The 21,383-nt window shown below is 42.2% G+C and overlaps 1 protein-coding gene across 10 annotated transcripts in view; it reads right to left on the reverse strand.

Annotated features, from left to right (window-relative positions):
* Window positions 1-1,016: 1,016 nt before the first annotated feature.
* Window positions 1,017-21,383, reverse strand: part of LOC146205665 (DDB1- and CUL4-associated factor 11) — a 101,535-nt gene continuing 81,168 nt past the window's right edge. For all 10 annotated transcript variants that reach the window (XM_084590321.1, XM_084590320.1, XM_084590323.1 and 7 more), the window contains 10 exons: window positions 17,378-17,421; window positions 16,836-16,959; window positions 15,456-15,513; window positions 14,657-14,749; window positions 12,041-12,133; window positions 11,892-11,981; window positions 11,494-11,557; window positions 7,975-8,133; window positions 4,975-5,081; window positions 1,017-2,645 (listed from right to left, as the gene is read on the reverse strand). In XM_084590321.1, coding sequence (XP_084446447.1) covers window positions 2,550-2,645; window positions 4,975-5,081; window positions 7,975-8,133; window positions 11,494-11,557; window positions 11,892-11,981; window positions 12,041-12,133; window positions 14,657-14,749; window positions 15,456-15,513; window positions 16,836-16,959; window positions 17,378-17,421 — 928 coding nt within the window. In that variant the 3' untranslated portion in view covers window positions 1,017-2,549. The remainder of the gene's footprint in view (window positions 2,646-4,974; window positions 5,082-7,974; window positions 8,134-11,493; window positions 11,558-11,891; window positions 11,982-12,040; window positions 12,134-14,656; window positions 14,750-15,455; window positions 15,514-16,835; window positions 16,960-17,377; window positions 17,422-21,383) is intronic.

Consider the following 21,383-nt stretch of genomic DNA (forward strand, 5'->3'; position numbering starts at 1 on the left):
CAGACTGTGCCCGAGGTCCAGAGGGTAGGGGCTGACGGCTATGGCGGCGGCTGCCTTCCCTCTGTTCCACGTGGCCTCCAGCTAGCAACTAATAGCTCGTAATTCGATCCCCAGTAAATTCGGATGTCTTACTGACGGCACGGTACCAGCCAAGGCCCATGTAAGGAGTCAGACGAGCGCTTCTCAAACCTGCATGTTGCAAGCATGACGGAACACCGGACAGCCTGGTTTATTTGGTTTCGCTTTTACGATCTCCATGCGGTTCGCGCCAGCTAGCGGCGACGGCGGCCACCGGCCGCGCACCAGCCAGCTAACCGATCGCAGCTGCGCGAAGTTTCGGAGGATCATTAGCGGATGTTGCATGGCTCCTTCCAGTGCTCCGCGGGAAATATGAGCTTAAGTGCCGTTCAGCGCGTCATGCGCCTCACACGCGACGCTAGGCTGCTTGCAAGGATGAAGGACGCCGGGAATGTCCTTACCATTTTCGATCAGTTGTACCTAGATGCTCCCGACAGCATGCAAGCAATAAAGCACCGATAGGAATGCGAAAAATAGTGTCGGGCTGTTCCAGTCTATACAATTTTTTTTTGCCAAATAAATTTACCACACTGGAAGTGGTCCTTGCCGGTTTTTTGAGGCAATTTGATAATTCGAACTTTCCTTCTGGTCTTGTGAAGTAAAAATTAACGAGCTTTTACTGTATATGGCCAAATGCTGTCCAATGTATGCGCACATAGCAAAATCTCAGCCGGCCAGAATTATTCTGAAGCGCTCCAGTATGGCTTCTTATTAGTCAGTGTGTAGCTTTAGGACGTGAACTCCCCAAACTGTACCCTGCCATTTACGGCAAGCTTTGACATCTGTGTATCTTTCTAATGTGTCAGGACGTACTAGAGTGAGTAAATAAAAGAAAACCTGCCAATTCAGCCCATCCTGATCTGTGCGGGTGCGAAAGCACTACTACTTATGAGCAAAAAACTTTTGATTCAACCCACACAAAGTAAAGCGGCTGAATGTGGGGCACACAACTTTTATTTTGCACACAAGACTTGAAAAGCTGAAGAGAAAAGATGCACACACAAATACATTTTGAACTCCAAACACACTAGATGAAGCCATTGGCTTGGATGAATTGCACTGACAAGAATTAGAAACAACACTGCTAAGCAACAAGAATAAGAGACAAACAAAATCACCAAAGCACAAAAAATACAGCAACTATGAACGGCCAGTAACAAGTGAATGCATGAAACAAGGTTGGCAGAGGTTTCAGTTGGCCTTTCCTATCAGGTGTAGCCACCAACATGATCAAAAAGTTATTGATGGCCAAAGGCCATGTCAAAAAGGGAGAAAAAAAAGCAAACTACAACATAATCAAAAAGATATTGATGGCCAAAGGAAAAAAAAAAAGGCCAACACAATGAAACACAACAAGAATGCATTCACAACTTTGTTCTGGAAGTAATCATGAAAGCAGTTCTAGTAAATTATACTGCTGGTTTAGCACAATCTGTGAACTTCAAGCATGAACGCTCAACATCTACTCTTGGTTTTAAACCAGCAGTTATATGCCAACCCTCCTCATTATGAAACACAAGAAAATAGCCAATGCTATGTGAAAAAAAAAAAAAAAAAAAGGAAGCCTAGCAATAGTGAGTAACATGAAATGGAAGGTAATGCTTTTTTATAAGTGATAAAATACTCTTCTATAGAAAATCACTGGTTCAAAAATGGGGATTAATCAAAATACTATAAAAGCTATACTGTCAATGTATAGTCAATAAAAATTTTTCAAAAAAAAAAAAAATGACATCACAGTGAAATTGGTACGACGGTAATCTAGTGCACAATGTTTTGGAACTGAACAAATGTAAAGTGAAACTTGCCAAAGTGAAAGAACCAACATACTCAAAACAATTTAAAATGCACAAACTACCCAGGATACTTTAGCAGCCCCCCAAATGTCTTGTAAAATTTAATGACAGCACGTACTGCTTTTAATTTGCCGACTAGAAGACTGATGCAAACAATTGTCATAGTCCTAAGGGCTAGTAAGAAGAAAGTGGAGGCCACCATTTCAGCAATAGCTTCTACTATCATCAAATAATGGCCCAAACATTTTTTTTCCCTTTAAGGTAAGACAACAGGCCAACACAGCTGCCATTATCAATTTTACAGCTACAGTCCCCCAACAGGGCCAAAAATAAAGTCACACACTGGCCAGAAAATAAACCCTCTGCAATGTTCAAAACAATTTAGATAGTGGTCCTAATGAAAAATGAAAAGCTACACCACAAACTTAGCAAGCCTTGCCATCACATGACCTTTCCTTATGTTGATGTCCATCACTACAGCTAAACATTTGCACTGTGTAAAACACACCTTGAGTCACATCCAGATCTTGCAAAAGTCAGCAAGCAAAGGTACAAAACATCAGGTACCAGTAAAAAAAAAAAATACTAATCCTGACATCAGTGCATTTCAGTAAGGCATATGTTGGCTCCTTCAGTACAAGCTCTTCAGCGTGTAGGCTGCAACAGGGACCCTCATCACTCAGCCTGCTCTTCCAGCCCGGGGTTCACCTTTGGGTCTTCCATGATCTCTGAATCACTGTTGTAGACCCAGTTGCAAACAGTGCCATCCCACTGAAAACAAAATCACCTTGCTCATCACATGAAATAAACCCACTATGACAATGGCTGAATTACAAGTCCAGCCCACACACTACAACTACGAAGACGAACGAAGTGTGCAGCTGCAGATGTGTTGCAGAGTAACAAAAGGATTAGTTTACAGGTATATTCTGTTGCATTCTGAAAGCTCAAAACAAAACCTCCATATCAAAAGCCATTAGCTATTATTTCAATATGCTGTATGTAGACTGAATTTCTAAAGCTTCCAAGTAAACTACAAGTATCATTCAACATAAGTCTAAAAACCAACAGGAACACAGAAAAAAGAAATACTAACCTTACCTAATGAGGTGCCCACTATGTAAAAGCAGAATATCCCAGAATTGCACTAAGATATCAACTAGGCTGCTCACTGTGCTCATTGAGTCACTAGCCAACTATCTGTAGCAGTCCTCAAAAATATAACCACAGCAAGGTGAAAGCTTAATGGCAATGCCTATGACCAGCCAAAAGACTTCAGTGGAATGGTGCCCCTAAGTGCTACAGTAATTGAAAAGACAATTTCACTGGGCAAGGTGGAGAAACATAAAACATGCTTCGCACCCAGTTGTGCCTTCAGCCAACACGGAAACAATTTCAACAGCAACACAATTGCAAAAAAAAAAAAAAAAATAGCTGTGGTTTAGCTCTGGTTAAACCCTGATGGAAGCGAAAACTTCTTTTGCCTGCTACATTATTCCCCTATCCCGCCCTATCAGTGCAGGGTGTTACGTTATTGAGGACACTTAACCCCAGCCTTTAAGGGTATGACGCGAGAGCGTAAGCTACCAGCCCACATATAAAGTCACGCTTTAACTAAGTCGTATGGACATGCCTGCGTGTTCTAGGGTAATGTGAATGTAAAGCGTTCTGGTAGGCTGATTCTGATATCACCCTCCTGTATGAAAGGAGCGACCCGAGTTGGCAGCTCCTGCCAACGACAGAGCACACGCGAGACTAAGAGTTGACTAGCCTAGCGAAGCTTTTCGCTTCAAAAATTGCAGTGCATGCCAGATGAGTACTCTGGCCACTACAGCTGCGGCAATCGTGCAAGTGCATGCATCTGCTTAAGCTTTATGGGCGTGTATTTTCATTCACCATCTCACCCCAGGTAGCCTGCCAGACAGATTACCAGGCTAAGCTCTCCTCTTACTCATTAAATTATTAGTACACAACCTTCAATTTGGTGCTAGGAGTATTATGCAAACTGAAGTCTGCAATATTGGCTGGAAGAAAAGGTACACCAGCTTAAGAATAATGCTTGCTGCTTGACACTTCATTTCAGTAGTAGTCAACATAATCAAATGCTAAGCTAAAAAATGAGGTGCCAACCAGTGAGGAAGTAACACACTAGTTATGAGATAAGCATATAAGAAAAACATATGGATAGAAAAAAAGATTAGCTGCTCCATTTTCTTTTTTCTGAAATATGAATCTTAACAAGAGCTTTCCTTTTGCAGCTGCACACACTTTATTTAAAGTCAAGCTCGATCGCAATCCTTGTTTCAAGCAAGGCCGCAGGATGCACTTTCTGGCATCAACAAAACCAGCTGGAAGACGGTCTCCAGGAGTTTCGACAAATGTCCCAAATCAATACTTCTATCAGCAAGGGTACCAATACAGCAACAAAAATGCAACGAAGTGGTGTCATTTAGTGTGGCTTGTGCCTGCTCTCGAACCGTCAAGAGCTGCACCAGCCAGCTTCACAGGCTAGCACGGCGGCTGGATTACACCACATGAGAGATGGTGCCAGATCCCTACAATCGCGATAACTTGGATACAGAGGTCTTTAATTAGGTACTTGAGTTGTAACTTGAGTTAATGACATTGTAGTGAAGATTCCGAAGAAGAAATGGGCATGGGTAGGACATGTAGTGTGAAAAGAGGATAACCGATGGTCGCTAAAGGCAACGAATTGGATTCCAAAAGCCAGCAAGGGGCGGCAGAAATTTAGGTGGGCAGATGAGGTTAGAAAATCTGTAGGGGTCAAGTGGAGGCAGCTAGCAGAGGACCGGGTTAATTAGAGGAGTATGGGACACTTTCAACCCACAATAGGCATAGCCCGGCTGCTGCTGCTGCTGATGATAGTTGGGCATAACTTGAGAATATTGATGTAAGCTCCACTCATCACCCCTGTCCAGACTATCTCCACCGCAGGGCAGAAATCTATAGAGGCTCCTGTCTTGCTGTGGAGGTAGTTGTGGCTACTCTATATAAGCAAAACATTTTAACTTCATCTTTCTGCCTGACTTCCAGTCATGCCACACATACACACACATGCACAGATGTACAAAGCACTTACCGATGTGCTAGTCAGCATAGGCAAATAAGGATGCCATGAAACATCCCTCACACAAGCCTTATGGCTATTGAAAATTGTTACTATTTTTCCAGTAAGAAGGTCATAGACTGAAAAGGAGAAGAATAGGCAATGAATGTAAATTCAAATATAGCCTTCTGTTCGTCAGAACTAATGGTATCCAAAATGATAAAACAGAAGCTTTGGGCAAGAGGGGTTCTCTGGTATACGACTAAGAAGCAACTATGCAGCATGCTTAACTTTTTTGGCAAGAACAGTACATAATAAGATCCTGCAATTACAGTGCACTATAGATGGCATTACTAACAGTGCCCATGCAACTGCTGCTCTTGCATTATTTGTTTTTCCAGCAAAAGCAGCTTAAGTGATGGGAAAAAGTTTACTCAATCACTGTTATGGAAATCAAATGAGAAAAAAATATATTCAAAGAATGAGCACGGAACCCGACGCAAGAAAGCTGCAACATTTAATCCGAAAAGAACTTATACTGAAAGCATATGAATAAAAATTAATAACGTAAGGGGCATCTACAGATTTCACCAAGGCCTTTCATCACACTGGTCATGAAATGAAAAATTAATAAGGAAGAAATCTATGGCTTTAGAGGTGTATTTTTGAGAAATGGCGAGCTATCTTGAGTGCCAGCACCAAATGGTTGCGATACAGAACCCTAAATCGCATTTTAAAATTGTAACAAGTTTAGTTTAATTTATGGGGTTTAACATCTCAAAGTGACTCAGGCTATGAGAGATGTCGTAGTGGAGGGATCCGGAAAATTCGACCATCTGGGGCTCTTTTAAGTGCACATATCTGAGAACATCAGATGAGAAGCCTTAGGTCAGTTTAGAAGTATAATTCATAACACAACACAATAGCTCATTAAAACTGGAAAAACGGCACGCTGTTGGTGCCCATCCTCCAAAGACTTCAATAGAAGACAGCATTGCAGCCATTGTTACTCTTCGCTGTAGCCAATGAAAGCACTTGCGAAGGTAGCCCCGATTTCAAGCAAGAATTTCACGGATCATGGAACTTTGTCCCGTTACATAACCTGGCAGCATGTGCACTGGATAAGAATGGCACTAGAAAGCCTATGAGGTACAGGCACGAGGCTTCTAGCAAATATATGTCATTCGCTGTTTATAGTAGTTGTCATACTAAATTTTCTCATTTTCCAGTTAGCTTACATTTGAGAAAATATATGTACAGTCGAGCCCACTTATAACGGTACCTACAATGATGGGTTGCCGCACTAACGGTTATAACGATTAAAACCGGCTACTGTGACCCAGCTTCAAAATAAAATAAGTGTGATTCCGACGAAAACGTGAGCGTCCGCAATCGCGCAAAGCGAGCGCATTTCGCTCCGCATGTCACCCTTCCACCCCTCGAGACGAGTGGACTGCGCCCACGATACGAAGAGAGGAGAGCACTCCGTTTCTCTACCCTTGCCCCCCCACCTCCGCGCTCCGTCACATGGTCGCGTCCCCGCCGCCGTCCCGACAGACTCTCTGTGTGGCGATAGCGGCGGCTGTGTGCGGGCGGGCGTCGTAGTGCTTATACGTGTGGGGTGCACGTGGTGTGTGTGCAATGCCTGTGGCGTTTTGCTTTCTCGTCGTACAATGGCAGATCCGTCTGCCATTGTCCGTCAGAACTCAATGCTTCGACGGTGCAGAATTGTTTCAGGGAAGCAGGCTTCGTTCGGGATCGCACGACTGCCGCGGCTGATGCTTGCATAGCTCCGACCAATGAAGGGATGCCAGAACTGTGGTCTGCGCTCAGCAATGATGCATCGGGACTGGATGAGTTTCTGCATGCAGATGATGATGTGGAAACGTGCGAAATCCTCACTGACGAGGCAATCGTGGAAAATGTGCGAGCGGCGGGCAACGACAGCGATGACGACGACGACACTGCAGATCAGCCTCTCCAAGTAGTGTCCTCACAGGAGGCCCTGCATATGATTTATTCCCTCCGGGACTTCGTTTTTTCAAGGGGCCTTCCACTTGAGCACGTCGAACAATTAGATGCTCTCGAGACCAATGTTAATAAGCTTTCTGTGAAGCAAGCGAAGCTCACGGACTATGGTTTTTTTGTTAAGTAATGGACAACTTTTTTTCTGCTTGATTAAAATTTTTGAACCTTATGTTGACTGCATTTTTTGGCAAACCCGGTTATAACAATTATTGGTTATAACAATGACATTTTCTTGGCACTTGAGTATTGTTATAAGTGGGCTCGACTGTACTTTTCACTAATTGACCTTCAACTTTCGGATGCTGGCTCAGAATTGAGCCCAACCTAGATCCGAATTAACAAATTAGGGACTAAAATTTTCAGTTAAAACTAATAAAATCATACAAGCACACAACTCTGTTTTAAAAATTATGACAAACCAAAAAGGCCACTATTTTTGGCATGCAAGGCAGTTATCTGGCTGTTATGTATGGGCTACATTCAGTCAAAAGTTCAGAACGAAGCAAGTAAGGAAGCGAGAGGCAGTGGAGGTTTTTATTGCTAGATAAGCAGTGCAGTTGTGCTATTTCAGGTATTTATCTCATAGCGTGCATGCCTCTGCAGACCAGAAAGCATCACCTCCTTACTTTCTCCTAGCTGAGCCCTGTGCGTTGAATATCATCACCTACTTACGGCAGTTGGTTCATAACTAACTGTATGTAGGACAGTAGCACATGACCATGCATGGGTGTTATGAAGAAGTACTTTCTGCTACTGAGCAGCAGTTCCAAGGCTCCCGTCAAAATGCACACCATGTGACACCTCGGCCTCTTGCCCAACCCAACCCAGCCCACTAACCCAACAATAACATGTCAACTTAGTCCTTTAGAACCAAACTTCCACTCATGTTTTTATCCGCTGACTAATTCATTTATATGTCTTAGCTTCTTTCTGCAAAGAAACACACAATTATGCATCTCTCCTTAAAACAGCATTCAAATTACTATCAGGCGTGGCTTTACTCACGAACTACTCGGCCAGAAGCACAGCCAGAGTAGATGAACTTCTGCCCCGTTGTGGCAACAGGCGAAAAGTGACATCGGATCAGTGTCTGCAAGACTGTGTGGCCCTGGTAAGTCATCAGAGACGTGTCTCCTGCCAGCTTCTTCTCCCTGTGCTCGAGAACTGGAATGAAAATTTAAAATGAGGAAGTGCCATCCTTAAGCCCTAAAAACGATACACCAAGAACATCATCCCAGCAATGACTCAGCCAACACCCCAGCTGGTGTTTAATGGTACCAGCAAGGCCTAGTCTTTTTTGATGAGGGCTTGTCATAAGCAATCTGTGTCTGTGATTCAGGCCAGACTTGTCGACTATAGCGACGTCATCCATCTATTTTGCCCAGATGATGTTAAGGCAGTCTTTCTCGGCCGTTGAATAGTTCGCTTCAGCCTTTCACCGGGATTACTCCAGCCTAAGAGTTTTCTTAATTAAAATGATGCAGACCCCCTACTACCAAAGGACTAGAGAGTTCCTTGAAGGCTTCTGCTTGCCATGTTTCCCATTTTAATGGCATGCCTGCTTTTGTGAGCTGGTTCAGAGGATTGGCAGAGAATGAAATGCCCTAGACAAACTGTCAGTAATATGTGCACAGATCCAGAAATTTGCATCACCTTTCCTGTCTGTCAGCTGCAGAAACTGCCTGACAGTGGTTGTCTTCTGTGGTATAGGGTGCCTGTTGTCGTTACCGATGATGCGGCTGCTTGCTGAAGGTGCAAAGACTACAATGTAGTCTAAATACACAAGGTAGGTTTGCCACTTGAGGTCTGCCAGAATCGTGTCCATTAAACTTTGAAGAGTTACTGATGCGAAATAAGGACCAAGTGACATAACCTTGCATTCGTATAGACCATCTTTTTAGGAGAAGTTCTTGGCATGTTAGAGTTGGTCTAGCATATCATTGATCCAAGGTAAGGAATAGACTTCCTTCTTTACATCGTTCAGTTGTCGGTAATCCACACAACCGAAGGGTGCCACCTTTCTGACCAGACCAATTGGTGCTGTCCACCTGCACTTCAATGGCTGGATGACGTCGCTATGAAGCATTTCCTTCATTTAGTCATGGATGGCTTAGTGTTCCTCCAGTGAGACATGGCATGAACTCTGACGGTGAGGGTTGGGTGTGTCTGTTGGTTGCAATCTGATGTTTGGCAATCAGCCCTTGGATGATAATGAAACGTAGTTGCTGTACCTTTGAATCTTGTCTTGTCTACTCCAGAGCAATGCTGGGTTGATACTGAAGGTGGCCATATGGTGTTGGTTACATGAGCTTTGCAAGGATTGGTTGTAGAAGGCGAAGGCATCTTCAATGCCGCTTAGTTCAACCAAGAAAGCAACCATTATGCCTCTGTTCAGTACTGAAATTTTCCAAGGTACCTCGTATTGCCCACTGCAGAAACAAGCAATGCCTCTTGTTATGCCAAAGTCCTCCATCTTAGAACAACTGCATGTTCCCCCCTGACAATTATATTGCCTTTGATGCTTGCAGCCTTTCCAGCACCCACAGAGACGACAATGCTTGGCCGAGGTGGGAAACTGACTTGATCATGCTCAGGATAATGTAATGCTCCAAGGCTGTTTCCAAAGGTGTGGCTTCTTCCATAGAAAGACGAGTGGCAAGCTAGAATCAATTATTGTTCAATGTTTCCTTACAGAATTAATGCTCAAAATCCCATTGTGGGAATGCTGCTGCAGAACCAATTGTTATTCTTGTGACGCACTGCCCCATGCAATAAGGTGGCTTCCTGCAGTGCAGATTTACAGGCCATCCAAAATAGTAGTTACTCTTTTGAGGTGAGTGGCAAACTAGCAAGTGATGACTCAATTGTAGGCGTCTATGTTTACCAGAGCAGTAACCATGTGACAGTCAATGCCATTTCAAGGCAAGTGGTCTGTTTCGTCGAACTGCATGTTGACTCTGGAGCTGGGCCTTGGCTTCGTCAGCTACTGCAACCGAGGCTGGAAATCATAGATTTCATTTTGTTTGGCAATGGCACCTTTTCGAAGGCCAACAGCAATGAAATTTTGCTTGGGCTACAATGCATGTCGGTGATCGGCGAGTCCTAAAACTAATCGTAAGGAGGTTTTATGCTTGTTCGAAAAGTAGTTTTGTTGTTACTAGCATTTTAAAATCTATGTAACTGACGATGCATGCACCTAGTAGCGTGTCATGGAGTTGCTCAACTTACTCGATATGATGTAGAAATGGGCACTCGAGAGACGCCTGCAAACCGGGCCCACTGGGGGTGAACGGATTTCATGTGGTATGCATTAAGAAGCTGGATGCTGAAACATGGCTTGGAGGTTCTAGGTTGAAACTAACGTTACTTAGTTTCTAAAGCCATCTTCTATTAGTTTCTTAAAACCAACCGAACCATTAAGAGTGCAATTTTACCATTTGTACGCATGTGAAATAAATAAATTTTTATTTTTCTCAAAAGGTTAAATAGGCTTTTATTAGAGTCATAACACTGTAGAACTACAATTGAAATAAACAAAGAACAGGTCATTGAGGGCCCTGCGAACTGTACCTGCCCATGGCCTATGCTTAATACAAAATTTCAACAAAACGTGCACAAGCACCATAGTTTAGTTGGTGAGGAGACGGCAACTGAAACAATGCTAGAGAGCGTGCAGAGCCCTTTCTAGAAGTTTATGTGGCATTTAGAAGGCACTGGTGACGTTCCTGAAGACCGCAAGACCAGTGCCAGATGCTATTTAGGTTGGCTTTCCCACGCAGCCACACCAGCACACAGCGAAGGCAGACCAAATGTGAGCTAGGGTGACTTCTTTGCATTACTTTAATGCTGAGTGAAAAACCATGGTTTAGAATGAAAGCATTTGCATGCAAAATAAAGGCAGCCACTTGTTCAGCAAGACAAAGCCTGCTGCCCGCCACCAAAACTTTGGGTGGTGGAGAATTCGCTACAGTCGGTCTTTGTCTGTGTCAATACGCACACACGCGTATTGACACACACACACACACACACACACACACACACACACACACACACACACACACACACACACACACACACACACACACACACACACACACACACACACACACACACACACACACACACACACACACACACAAAACTGCATGCGTTCCGTCCGTGAAGAGGTTTTCACAGTTTTCGATACTATCAACAATTCAATTATATATCCATGTTTGATATACCGAGGATTCACTGTACTTGCACCTAGTTCTATGGTTAAGCTTTACCTTGACATGCATTTTCGCCGGGTTGCTCATGTATAACTGCCTCTAAGCCAAGAAGAAATGGAAGATGGACTTCTGCAAACAACTGCATACTAAGGGTGCACTTGCAAACAAATGCACCCTTGCTACCCTGTTCAGGCATATTCTAAAACACAAATAATGAAAAGAAGGTACAACTACAAATTCCTTAGTTATATAGATAGAAATTTCTGGAAGACCTAGATTTCAAGCTATAGAAAACAAAAAGTTAAACCCTCACGTTTTTTGGGTACACGCTGCCACCTGTAGTCCCACTTCTGGCCGGCTACAGCCTCCCTCGTTGCCTGAAATACATGAAATGAACAAGTCAGGCATTGAACAAATTCTAAAGGAAGAAAGGCAGCCAAGAGAACTCTGGCTCTGGCCTTTCCACCATGTGGTGCTGATAAAGTAAATCAGGTTGACTGAAATATAAAAATGGAAGCACATTCTCCTACAGAAGCACAGAAACTAATGGGTCCAATGACATCTTGTGCAAAGGGCACTATGCACAAAGAGGTAGTCACAATGCAACCAAAAGAAAGCAAATGAAAAATAAAATAAATAAATAAATAAAGGCCTAAAGTATGGTGCAGAGAATTATGTGCTACAACCAAAGATGTCACTAGCAGTACATACCTTGATACCTTCCTTTGATGAAAAAGCTCGCATGTCCCAAAGCTTGATTGTTTGATCTTTGGAGTTTGTGATGAGGTACCTACCATCATTCTAAAACAAACAAACAAACATGTATACATGTGCCAGTACTCAAGTGATTGAAAACTTACCTTTGAGTCAACAAAGGTAATGCCATTGCTATGTCCTGCTAGAATGCCCACAGGCTTTGGATCTTGTTCACTGAGTGTTCGACGATCCCAAACCTTTAAAAAAAAAAAAAAAAAGAAAAAAATCACACAGAATGCAGAAAAGAGTAATAGAAATGGCAAATATATTTTGCAAGTGCAGTAAGTTACCTCCAAATGTTTATTGTACGCAACTCAACAGATACATTTTTCATAATCATGTAGTTCGAATCATACATTTTCCAAGCTGATAAATTTCCCCCTCATTAAAAAAAAAAAAAAAAACGATACATAGTGACAGAGTTTTACTGTAATTGTAGTCAGACAGCCACAAGACTTGTCAACTAATAGTACCGGGAAGCATGTGATAATGAAGCGTATGCGAGATTACTGTATAAGCCGGTGACCGCTAAACCAGGGCAAAACAAACACCACACTGAAAAGCGGCCATCGAGGCTGGGATTCGAGTGTGCCCAAGGATGTGGGATCGAACCCCGGCGAGTAAGGCCGGGATTCAAGTACAGTGCAGTCCACTTATAATGATATTGAGAAAACCTGAAAATCCGATCGTTATATCTGGACCGGCGAAAAAAAAAAAAACCACACCCACGTATTTTCCCATGCATGTAGGCTTGCCTACTTACTAACGATGAGCTAATCGGGTTGAACAACACTAATCATTGTAAAGAGCACTAAACACTTTATTACAGTATACATCAATAGCTATAAAACAACTTAAGCATACTTAAAAAAGTTGGAAGTTAGCGCTCGCTTGAGCAGCAACTGAAGCTGAACAATCGCTCAGAGCATCGCTTCCAGTAGCGCGTACGCTGATGGCAGTCCTTTTTGCGTGCGCAAAAACGATTAGAGACTGGATGAGTTGAAGGACATCCCTAGCCTTGACGATCGTTAGAATCGTAGAGTGCGAATACCCGTATTTTTTTCACGAGGCTTCCAACCTTGAAACCCTGCTGAAATTCCCAATGAATCTACTGTTTCATCCCAAGAGCTATCGCGCCATTCGTCAATGTGGTCGCCGCCATCTTCCGCGGATGCAGAATCGGCGATGGCAATGACGATGCGGCCGCAGCTGCACCCTTTGCGTGGCTGTGACTGCGACGATGATAGTACTCATTTCCTTCCGCTTTCACTGCATATGTCGAGTTTTCACATCATTGTCGTCTTAATATATTATCTTTTATTAAATATTCAGTCAAATTTTTGTGGTAAACACCTACTGGGCAGCGATAAAGCTATCGTATCCGATGTACCACCGATAATCGATCGTTATATCTGGTTTATTTTTACATTGGGGCAAAGGAAAAAATGATAAATCTCATGAATTTTATTGTTATAAGCGATATATCGCTATATCTGGTATCGTAAGTGGACTGCACTACACCAGCAGAAATGTTATCGCAGTCAGTATATTAGACACTCGCTCCAGAAAGCAGACGAAGCATGATTGCTACGTTAAAGGCGTGGTCACACTAGACAGATCGCAGTCGACGGGACCAGTGGCAAAGGCATTTTTTGCACAGTCTTTGCCCTTGTCAAATACACCAATGCCACCCACATGCTGATAGTCGGTGTACAGCAGTGCCATGTTGCCACGATTGGAGTATTTAGGCGGTATAGGCCAATATGACGCCCCACTGTTTGCACCAATGAACAGCTATTGCCACTTAGTTTGCTCAGCCCAAAACCACAAAATGCGACTGCTCCGGCTCCCATGGCATCAATTTTGACATCTGCTGTCCAGTTTTTTTCTGCTTGCTTTGCAAACATCTCGAGTACTTACTAAATGTGCGTACACCATTCAGCATTGACACAGTGCCTGCGATACTCTGCCAGGAATGTGTTCATGACTATGACTGTCAACTACAAACAGATACTGCCGTGTACATAGCAAAAATTGTAAGCTAAACTTTCCTCACGTTAGACATTCCATTACCTTCTGCACTAATACTGCCATTACTTGTTCTGCACCATTTGATAACACTGCAAAGCAGTTCCAATGGATCGGAATGTGCGTCTGGGAAACACTCAATAACTGTTGACACTGCTTACAACCAGAACTTCCTGTTAATTGTATGTGCTTTCTCTGATGTTACCAATATTTGATCTCAAATTATTTTATCTAGATGTTGGTTTGGCAACCATATGTATTAAATGGCTTAATTCGCTGTCCCCAGCCTATGCTCAGGAGAGCAGCTGGCCACTTCAGTGTTAATGGCAGAATGGGCCACATCAGCATCCTCCGGTTGTATGCATATTTTCCAATGTAAGCACTTTCCGACTTTGGGCTGTATATTAAGTTCTTTCATAGCACTACAGAGAAGTTTTGTGAGCAGTAAGCATTGAAGGACTATGGCTGTAGTACAGTATCAAATGGCATCAACTTCACTTCAAGAAAGTGTTTACGGCGATTTTGAAGGAACTTCAGGCATCACACTTTTTCAGAGACAAATCCGTAAATTCTCTGTTAGACATGCATTTTACAGCAGCCTCCATTCTGCTGAAGCGCTTTATTTTTTGTAAAGCCATGCATTCATGCTACAGAGCTCTGCTTCATTACACTTTTCTGTCCCTTCTACCCACCTTACACAGGCCATCGTCTCCGCCACTAAACAAGATCTGAGAGGTCTTGTCTGCAAATGCAACAGCATTTACATCTCCCTCATGGGCACGTATCTGTAAATAAGAAAGGAAGCTACATATCTAGGCATTTACAAGCAGTGGTAACACCTCGATTCCCAGCACAAACAGAACGCTTATAAATTGCGATACAGTGTCCACTGGGGGAAAAAAGAAAGTGAGGGGGGGGGGGGGGGGGGTACCTGGCGTACATGCAAGTACATTTATGTAACTGTACCTGGCGTACAATTTATGTACCTGGTGTACAATTGCATGCAAGTGCATTTATGTAACTGTGAAGCACATACAATGCTGCATAGCTACTTCTAAGGAATTCAACCTCATCATCATGGTTTCAAAAACAAACACATTTTCAACTTTAATAATAGCCTGTGGTCTTTTTTTTTCATACAGGTTTACACATTGTATAGCACCCGTTAGCAGTGTGCTAATGAATACTTCTGAGCATTAATCAGTATGAAATGACTGAATAAGCAGACTGCACACTGTGCAATTACAATTTACTATTGTACAGCTAGTACAATGCTTCTGATTGTGGCTACAACCTTTTACTGCTGTTATCACTGTCAATGTTTCTTTCTTCATTCTGCCTATATTTATCTAATTCATGCCTCGCGTGGAGAGCCTATGACGAATTTGAAACAGTATGTTACTTTACAGAAAAACATCAATTTTACACACAATTCTTTCCAAAATCTTAGTTAAAGCAAGACAGATACACACTAGAATAAATGTGCCATACCCTTAGGGAGCGCTGGTGTGACTCCCTGTCATATACATAAAGGCAAGAGTCATTTGCTCTGAAAGAGATAAACACCACAGTTAGAAAAAGAAAAGGGAAAGTACACAGCCTTTGTCATGACAATTATTTCAAATAACACACAAGTTCATCCAAAATTGTGGAATGAGAAAAGGTAAAAGTAAAAACTGCTTCTGCACTGTTCCACGCTTGGACAAGCAGCCTGCCATGAAACCAGTGGTGGCTTGCTTTTTCCTCCCGATTCGAAATTCCCAGACACTAGAACTACGCAGAAGAGCATGTCAGAACTTGAAGCGTTGTGGCACAGTGTGAAAGTTGCAAGTTCCAGTAATTTATCTGTTATGTCATTTTACCATGCATAAAACTGCAATGTGCACACTACTCGGCCAAGCATGGATTCACATTAACCGATATCACCACGAGAAATAAGCCGCCTGTGAAACCTTTCATTTTTCAGGTCCCGTCACTCATAACAAGTAAATTTCCACTGACAAAAAGCAAAAGGGCAACCAGTTTCAGTGCCTAAGCATTGATGGGAGAAAGAAAAAGTGGAGAGAACCTATGTACGAGTCTTGAAACACTTGCTCACCACGTCAGTACAAGCAAATTCATTTCTAAAAAATGCAACCAATATAAGAAATGTCCATCAAACCATAAAAGACAATACCCTGTATGTTCTAGTGCTACTTAAGCAACTGAAGCGAGGCAGTTAAATGTTTCTTTTCTTTATTGGTGCTAAATCTGGGGCTATTGAAACTTCCAAGAGCAAATTGCTGCTGACAGTCTGAGCTTCTCAAGGACATGAAGCCTTGGTCACATATGATGACTTCTCGAACTAAGAAAGTGCACATTACTCACAAACCTTGTTTACAGAACTTGAGAAGTGAAACCAGGAATGAAACATTTACACACAAAACCAAATGGGTTTGAGGCAAGCGCATTCTCTGAACGAGGCCTGCAAACACAGTCTCTAAAGCATAGCGGTTACAGCCAGATGACATTGCAACAGTTGTGCAGTGTGCCCCGCGAGCGCTTCAGGCAAAACCAACTTGTGACTATACAGCAGAAATTAACTTCAGACTTTTTCGGAGCTGGCTAATTCCCCGACATTTTCCAGTCTTTTCACTGTTGGCAGACACCTTGACATAAAACAAATGAAAATCCCCCAGGTTTTCACACGAAGCTCCTTTCTTTTCTTTTTTTTTTTTACCTTCTGCTCACACACTGCAGAAACAGAACATTACATCCATTGTGTGAATTACCTCCAGAACCAGGTAAATACAATTTTTACTAAAATAAGCAATTACAGTTCTCCAAGCTTTCATCTATATCGAGAAACAGCATGAATCAAGAGCCACCTACCCTCCAAGAATGTCCTTGCCATCACATGAGAACTGCACGGAAAAGATGCAGAACCGTCTATCCTCGGGACTAAGTGGCAGTGCCTCGTGGACCTCATGATCTCCATAAACGTTGCACAGATGGACTGAAAATGAAGTTGCAGCAGTTACTGTAGTGTGCTGTTGTATACTACTGCAACTCTGTTTCTTTTCTTCTTTTTTTTTTTTTTTTTCATATAGAACGATGGTGTATAGACATCAGAATGCACGAAAAGGAATGGTACACCCAGCACCCCCAATATGCTGGGTGTACCTTTTAGGGTACAGAAAATCTGACATGAGGCACACTGAAAGTGTGACCTGTGCCTATCATTACTAGCACATCCGATTAAAACTTTTAGACAGGTTTAAAATTTTTTTTTCTTCAGGTACAGTGAACACGAAAGAGTGACACAAATGCGCAAGCAATAGCGATAAATATGCTCCAAAAAATTTGGTAATGAAGCAGGTTTGATGACCAAAACAATTTTCCCCTCATTTGGATTAAGGATATGCTGCACTTACGATATTCAGACCAGCTTGAATACACAAAGTAGAGCCCATCGGGACTGCAAGCAGATCACAAAATAAAAGGTGTCAACGCCAAGTGCATGGTGCAAAAACAAGTTCCAGCCTAAAGACAAAAATTTTTTTCCTCAAAGATTATATTGCTTAAGTAAGCGTTCAGGCTTTTCTTTTCCGAGAATGAACAGTGTTGAGGCCCTAAATGATAATAGTTGTAGACACAATGTTCATCAGCATGCCCAAACTTGTGAAAACAGCAAACAATTTTTTTCAACCATAGTCACACTTGCTGCACAGCGACACCCATGGAGTCCTGTGCAACAGCTAGTGCAAGCAACTTCAAACAGTGCACGACTTCTGATTTGGCCTCTAGACTGCGACATGAACCACTATTAGGTCACAGACATTCAGATTCTTTTAAACTTAATTGTTTAATTTTTTTGAAGATACAGTGCAGGCAACATGCTCTGGATCCTGTGTAATGGATCCATTTGAAAAAAAAAAAAAAAATAAAGAACAGGTTTCCACCCACACTTTTACATAATAATCAAAGCACATATTAACTTTCCAGGTGTTTGCTGCCATTAATGCTGAGTGATGGCTTCGATTACTCATAACCCAAACTTTTCACTGCAGTATTTATTATTGAACACGACAAAACCTCGAATAATAGTTATCCTGGATTTCTCAGTAGGGTTACATTTCAATGCAGCTCTAGTTTAATTTTATTTGCAAATATTGTATGAATTCTGAAATAAACAGGATGAACAATGTTTGATATTTTTAGATTTCTATTTCTATTTTCTTTTCCCTCTGATAGGATATCAGAATTTTCAATATTCGCACACCCTCTGTTCATGCTTTATTGGGGCCTTTTGAAAACAGTCGGAGTTACCCAAGGTAAAAAAAATTGAAAACACTCGCTGGAGATAATGGCATGGGAGGGTGCACAGCAGATAAAGCTTGTGTTGCCCTATCCATAAAGCATGAGGATAAAACCTGCCAGGGTAGTATTTTACCGTGGCTTGGCATTGCATAAAACGGCAAGCCCATGAAAGGGTGCAATAACCAACTTTTCCAGTGACAATTTAGGTAAAGAAACTGAATTAAGTTTTTTTTTGTGCTATTTATTTTCATTTTGGAGGGACGGCAGTGCTCAATTATCCTGACGTTCTTTGAACTCTTGTCAAGTCCAAGCAATTAGCTGCTGATGAAGCATATAGAGCACCATGGTTCTTGTTTGATTCCAGAAAGCAAGAGACGTATTCCACATATATCTGCAGTGCACGCTGAGGACATGTGATGTGATAGCGGGTCTATAGCATGTGATCTATAGCAAGTAGATGAACAAATGTATATGTGAATAAATGTGATTTCAGTAGCAGCGCTCTGGTGGGGCTAAGCATTTTAGCAGTAATGAAGTAGGTGTGTGAAAATGCTCTGATAAAGCTGTCTATACTTTCATACTGAACTCGCGAATAATACAAGATACTGGCTTCATCACGGCCATACCTTCCCAGAAGAAAACATTCAAGACTTGCGTCAATATGACCTTTATTCTTGATGCACATGCTGCTCACAAATTTCTAGCCGAGGCAGAAGCTGGCAGCAATGTGAATATGTTTCAATGAAAACCAAAACTGTCAAACCAATGGTAGTCCACATCATGCAAAAAAAGCACAACAAGAATGTTTCCCCGACTGTGTACATTACGCTATAGCACCTTAAAAAGGGAACAATGCGGACAGAAAGGATGAAAGGAATAGACAAGACTAGCTACGATGCTCAACTGATGTTACATCTAGTCCCCTTGCCACAACCTTAAGCATACACTGAACCATCTCACCTATCCCTTCACCCCTTCACTCGCACTATCACTCGGCCAATCATCTGCTTGCCCACCTTGTAACCTGCAGGGTCAGAGCTTTCACTTGTAATAGAATATAACTAGTTTGTCCTTGGTTCATATGATGTTCCGTTGCTGGTGCTCAAAGCCATAAACACTAATAACGTCTCACGGCCACACTGCACTGCTTTATTTATTTATTTATTTATTTATTTATTTATTTATTTATTTATTTATTTCAGAAATACTGTAGATTACCCTTTGGCGGTCAACGCAGGAGTGGACAGAGTTCAAAAGAATTGCAAAGTAGTAACAACAAAATAACAGCAGCAAAGGGGGTTACAGTACAATGACAAAAGTTCATTAAGACCAACGGGAAGCAAAGAAAATACCGGCAAATCATCTGACGTCAATCGGACTGAGTGAACAGGATAACTGACGTGCTGCTGTCATACATGAGACGAAACAGCAGACAAGCAAGATTCGGAAGCTACCACGCTGGTAACATCGCTTGGCAGTTGGTTTCCCAGGGAAATGGTGCATGAAAGAAGGAACAGGAATATGCTTTTATTGTAGCGAGAGCTACATTGGCCACAGTCTAGCCATTTTGCTGTGCCTGTCCGTGAGAAGAAGAAAAAGAAGAATGAGGAAAAGAAGAAGACATAACTCTGTAGTTGGTAGAGGCGAACGACAACAGCGAGTTGCTAGGACAGAAGGTTCATTCGAGCGTTGTGATGGCAGTGTGCCGCGGAGCTTGATGTAGAGATGATGTCATTCCATTAGAAGTCTTCTAAATCCGAATGAGACTGTCAACGACAAGAGGCAAGGGGTGCTCATATGTGAAGTGATTCCCCCATGGCATACTAAATAAAGCTGAGACCATAGAGTAAACTCCTACGTGCAAAAGCCATGTCTTTACTTTCAAGCTGAACCTAAGCATAGCCATGCAAATTGCTCTCGCGTAACTCCAGGTTTAACCACAAGCTAAACCACAGCTAATTTTTTTTCGGCATCGCGGCATCAAGACAGTTCTTTTCATGTTTGTTACGGGTGTGGCGTGTTGTGTTGTATTGCATGTTACTCTGAAAATGCAGTGTTGTTTTATTATGTACAATATTGAACAACATTTTTAGTTGGTGCTGCTTGCAACATGATTCAAGCGTGGAAAGCCCATATCTCCTGAGCAAATCAGATATCGAGACCTGCCGACCATAAGCGTGATAAATAAACTGGAGTGCTTTCCTCTGGATGCCTTCAAGTTTTAATTTCCATTTTTTGTGTGCGGGTCTCATACAGCGTCGACATATTTGAGCATTGGACGCACAAGTGATGCGTATGTTGTCAGTTCAGTTTTGCTCGTGCAATGCTTTAGGTGGTGCTTTAATAACCAAAGTTTCTTTGACGCTCCTGAGACAATGGACTAATGTGTACGTTCCAGTTCAGGTTGGATGTCATGGTTACCCCAAGATATTTTACCTGAGTCACTGAGTTGATCGGAAGGATCACAGCAATTTTGTAAGTGCACTGTAGAGGTTTCTTTTGTGTTACTGTCAGTTTTCAGCATTACTGGAAACCGCTATTCAGTAGTCACTTAGGAGCGACTAGTTGTAGTAGGAGTGACTAGTCGTAGTAGGAGTGACTAGTTAGGAGTAATACTATGGTATACAACACAGTCGGCGGCGAAGAACTGACAGCGTATGCGTGAGTTCAAGGGCAGGTCATTCAAATAAATAACCCCTTCAGGTGCCAATTAAATTTTCTGAAAGGAATATTTTTTTTTTGCCCCATGCATGATCAGTAGGCCAGTAAGAATTAAAATAGTATAAATGATTATGCAAAAATGCTTATATTTTATTTGCGTCCACATATGTGGACATGGCACCTCAAAGCTGCTACATGAATGAAAACATTGCAACATTTTCTGCATTTTCTAACTAATCATTAGGCATAAATAAATGTTTTCCTCTGAGAATACCTTGACGCCTTCAAGATTGGGACACTTGCATGCAATCAGCTTATTACGTACTGCTCTTGCACAAAATAACGAAGCACCGCGGACGACTGTGCCACTTTAACGTTAAATTTCGGCATTAAAACGACATGTCTACATTTGTGAATGCAAAACTCTAAAAGTCCGCTGAAGCACTTTTTCTATGTCTA

The sequence above is a fragment of the Amblyomma maculatum genome, chromosome 1 (assembly GCF_055883805.1).
Source record: "Amblyomma maculatum isolate TAMU_Amacu chromosome 1, ASM5588380v1, whole genome shotgun sequence".
In the NCBI taxonomy this organism is placed as follows: domain Eukaryota; kingdom Metazoa; phylum Arthropoda; class Arachnida; order Ixodida; family Ixodidae; genus Amblyomma; species Amblyomma maculatum.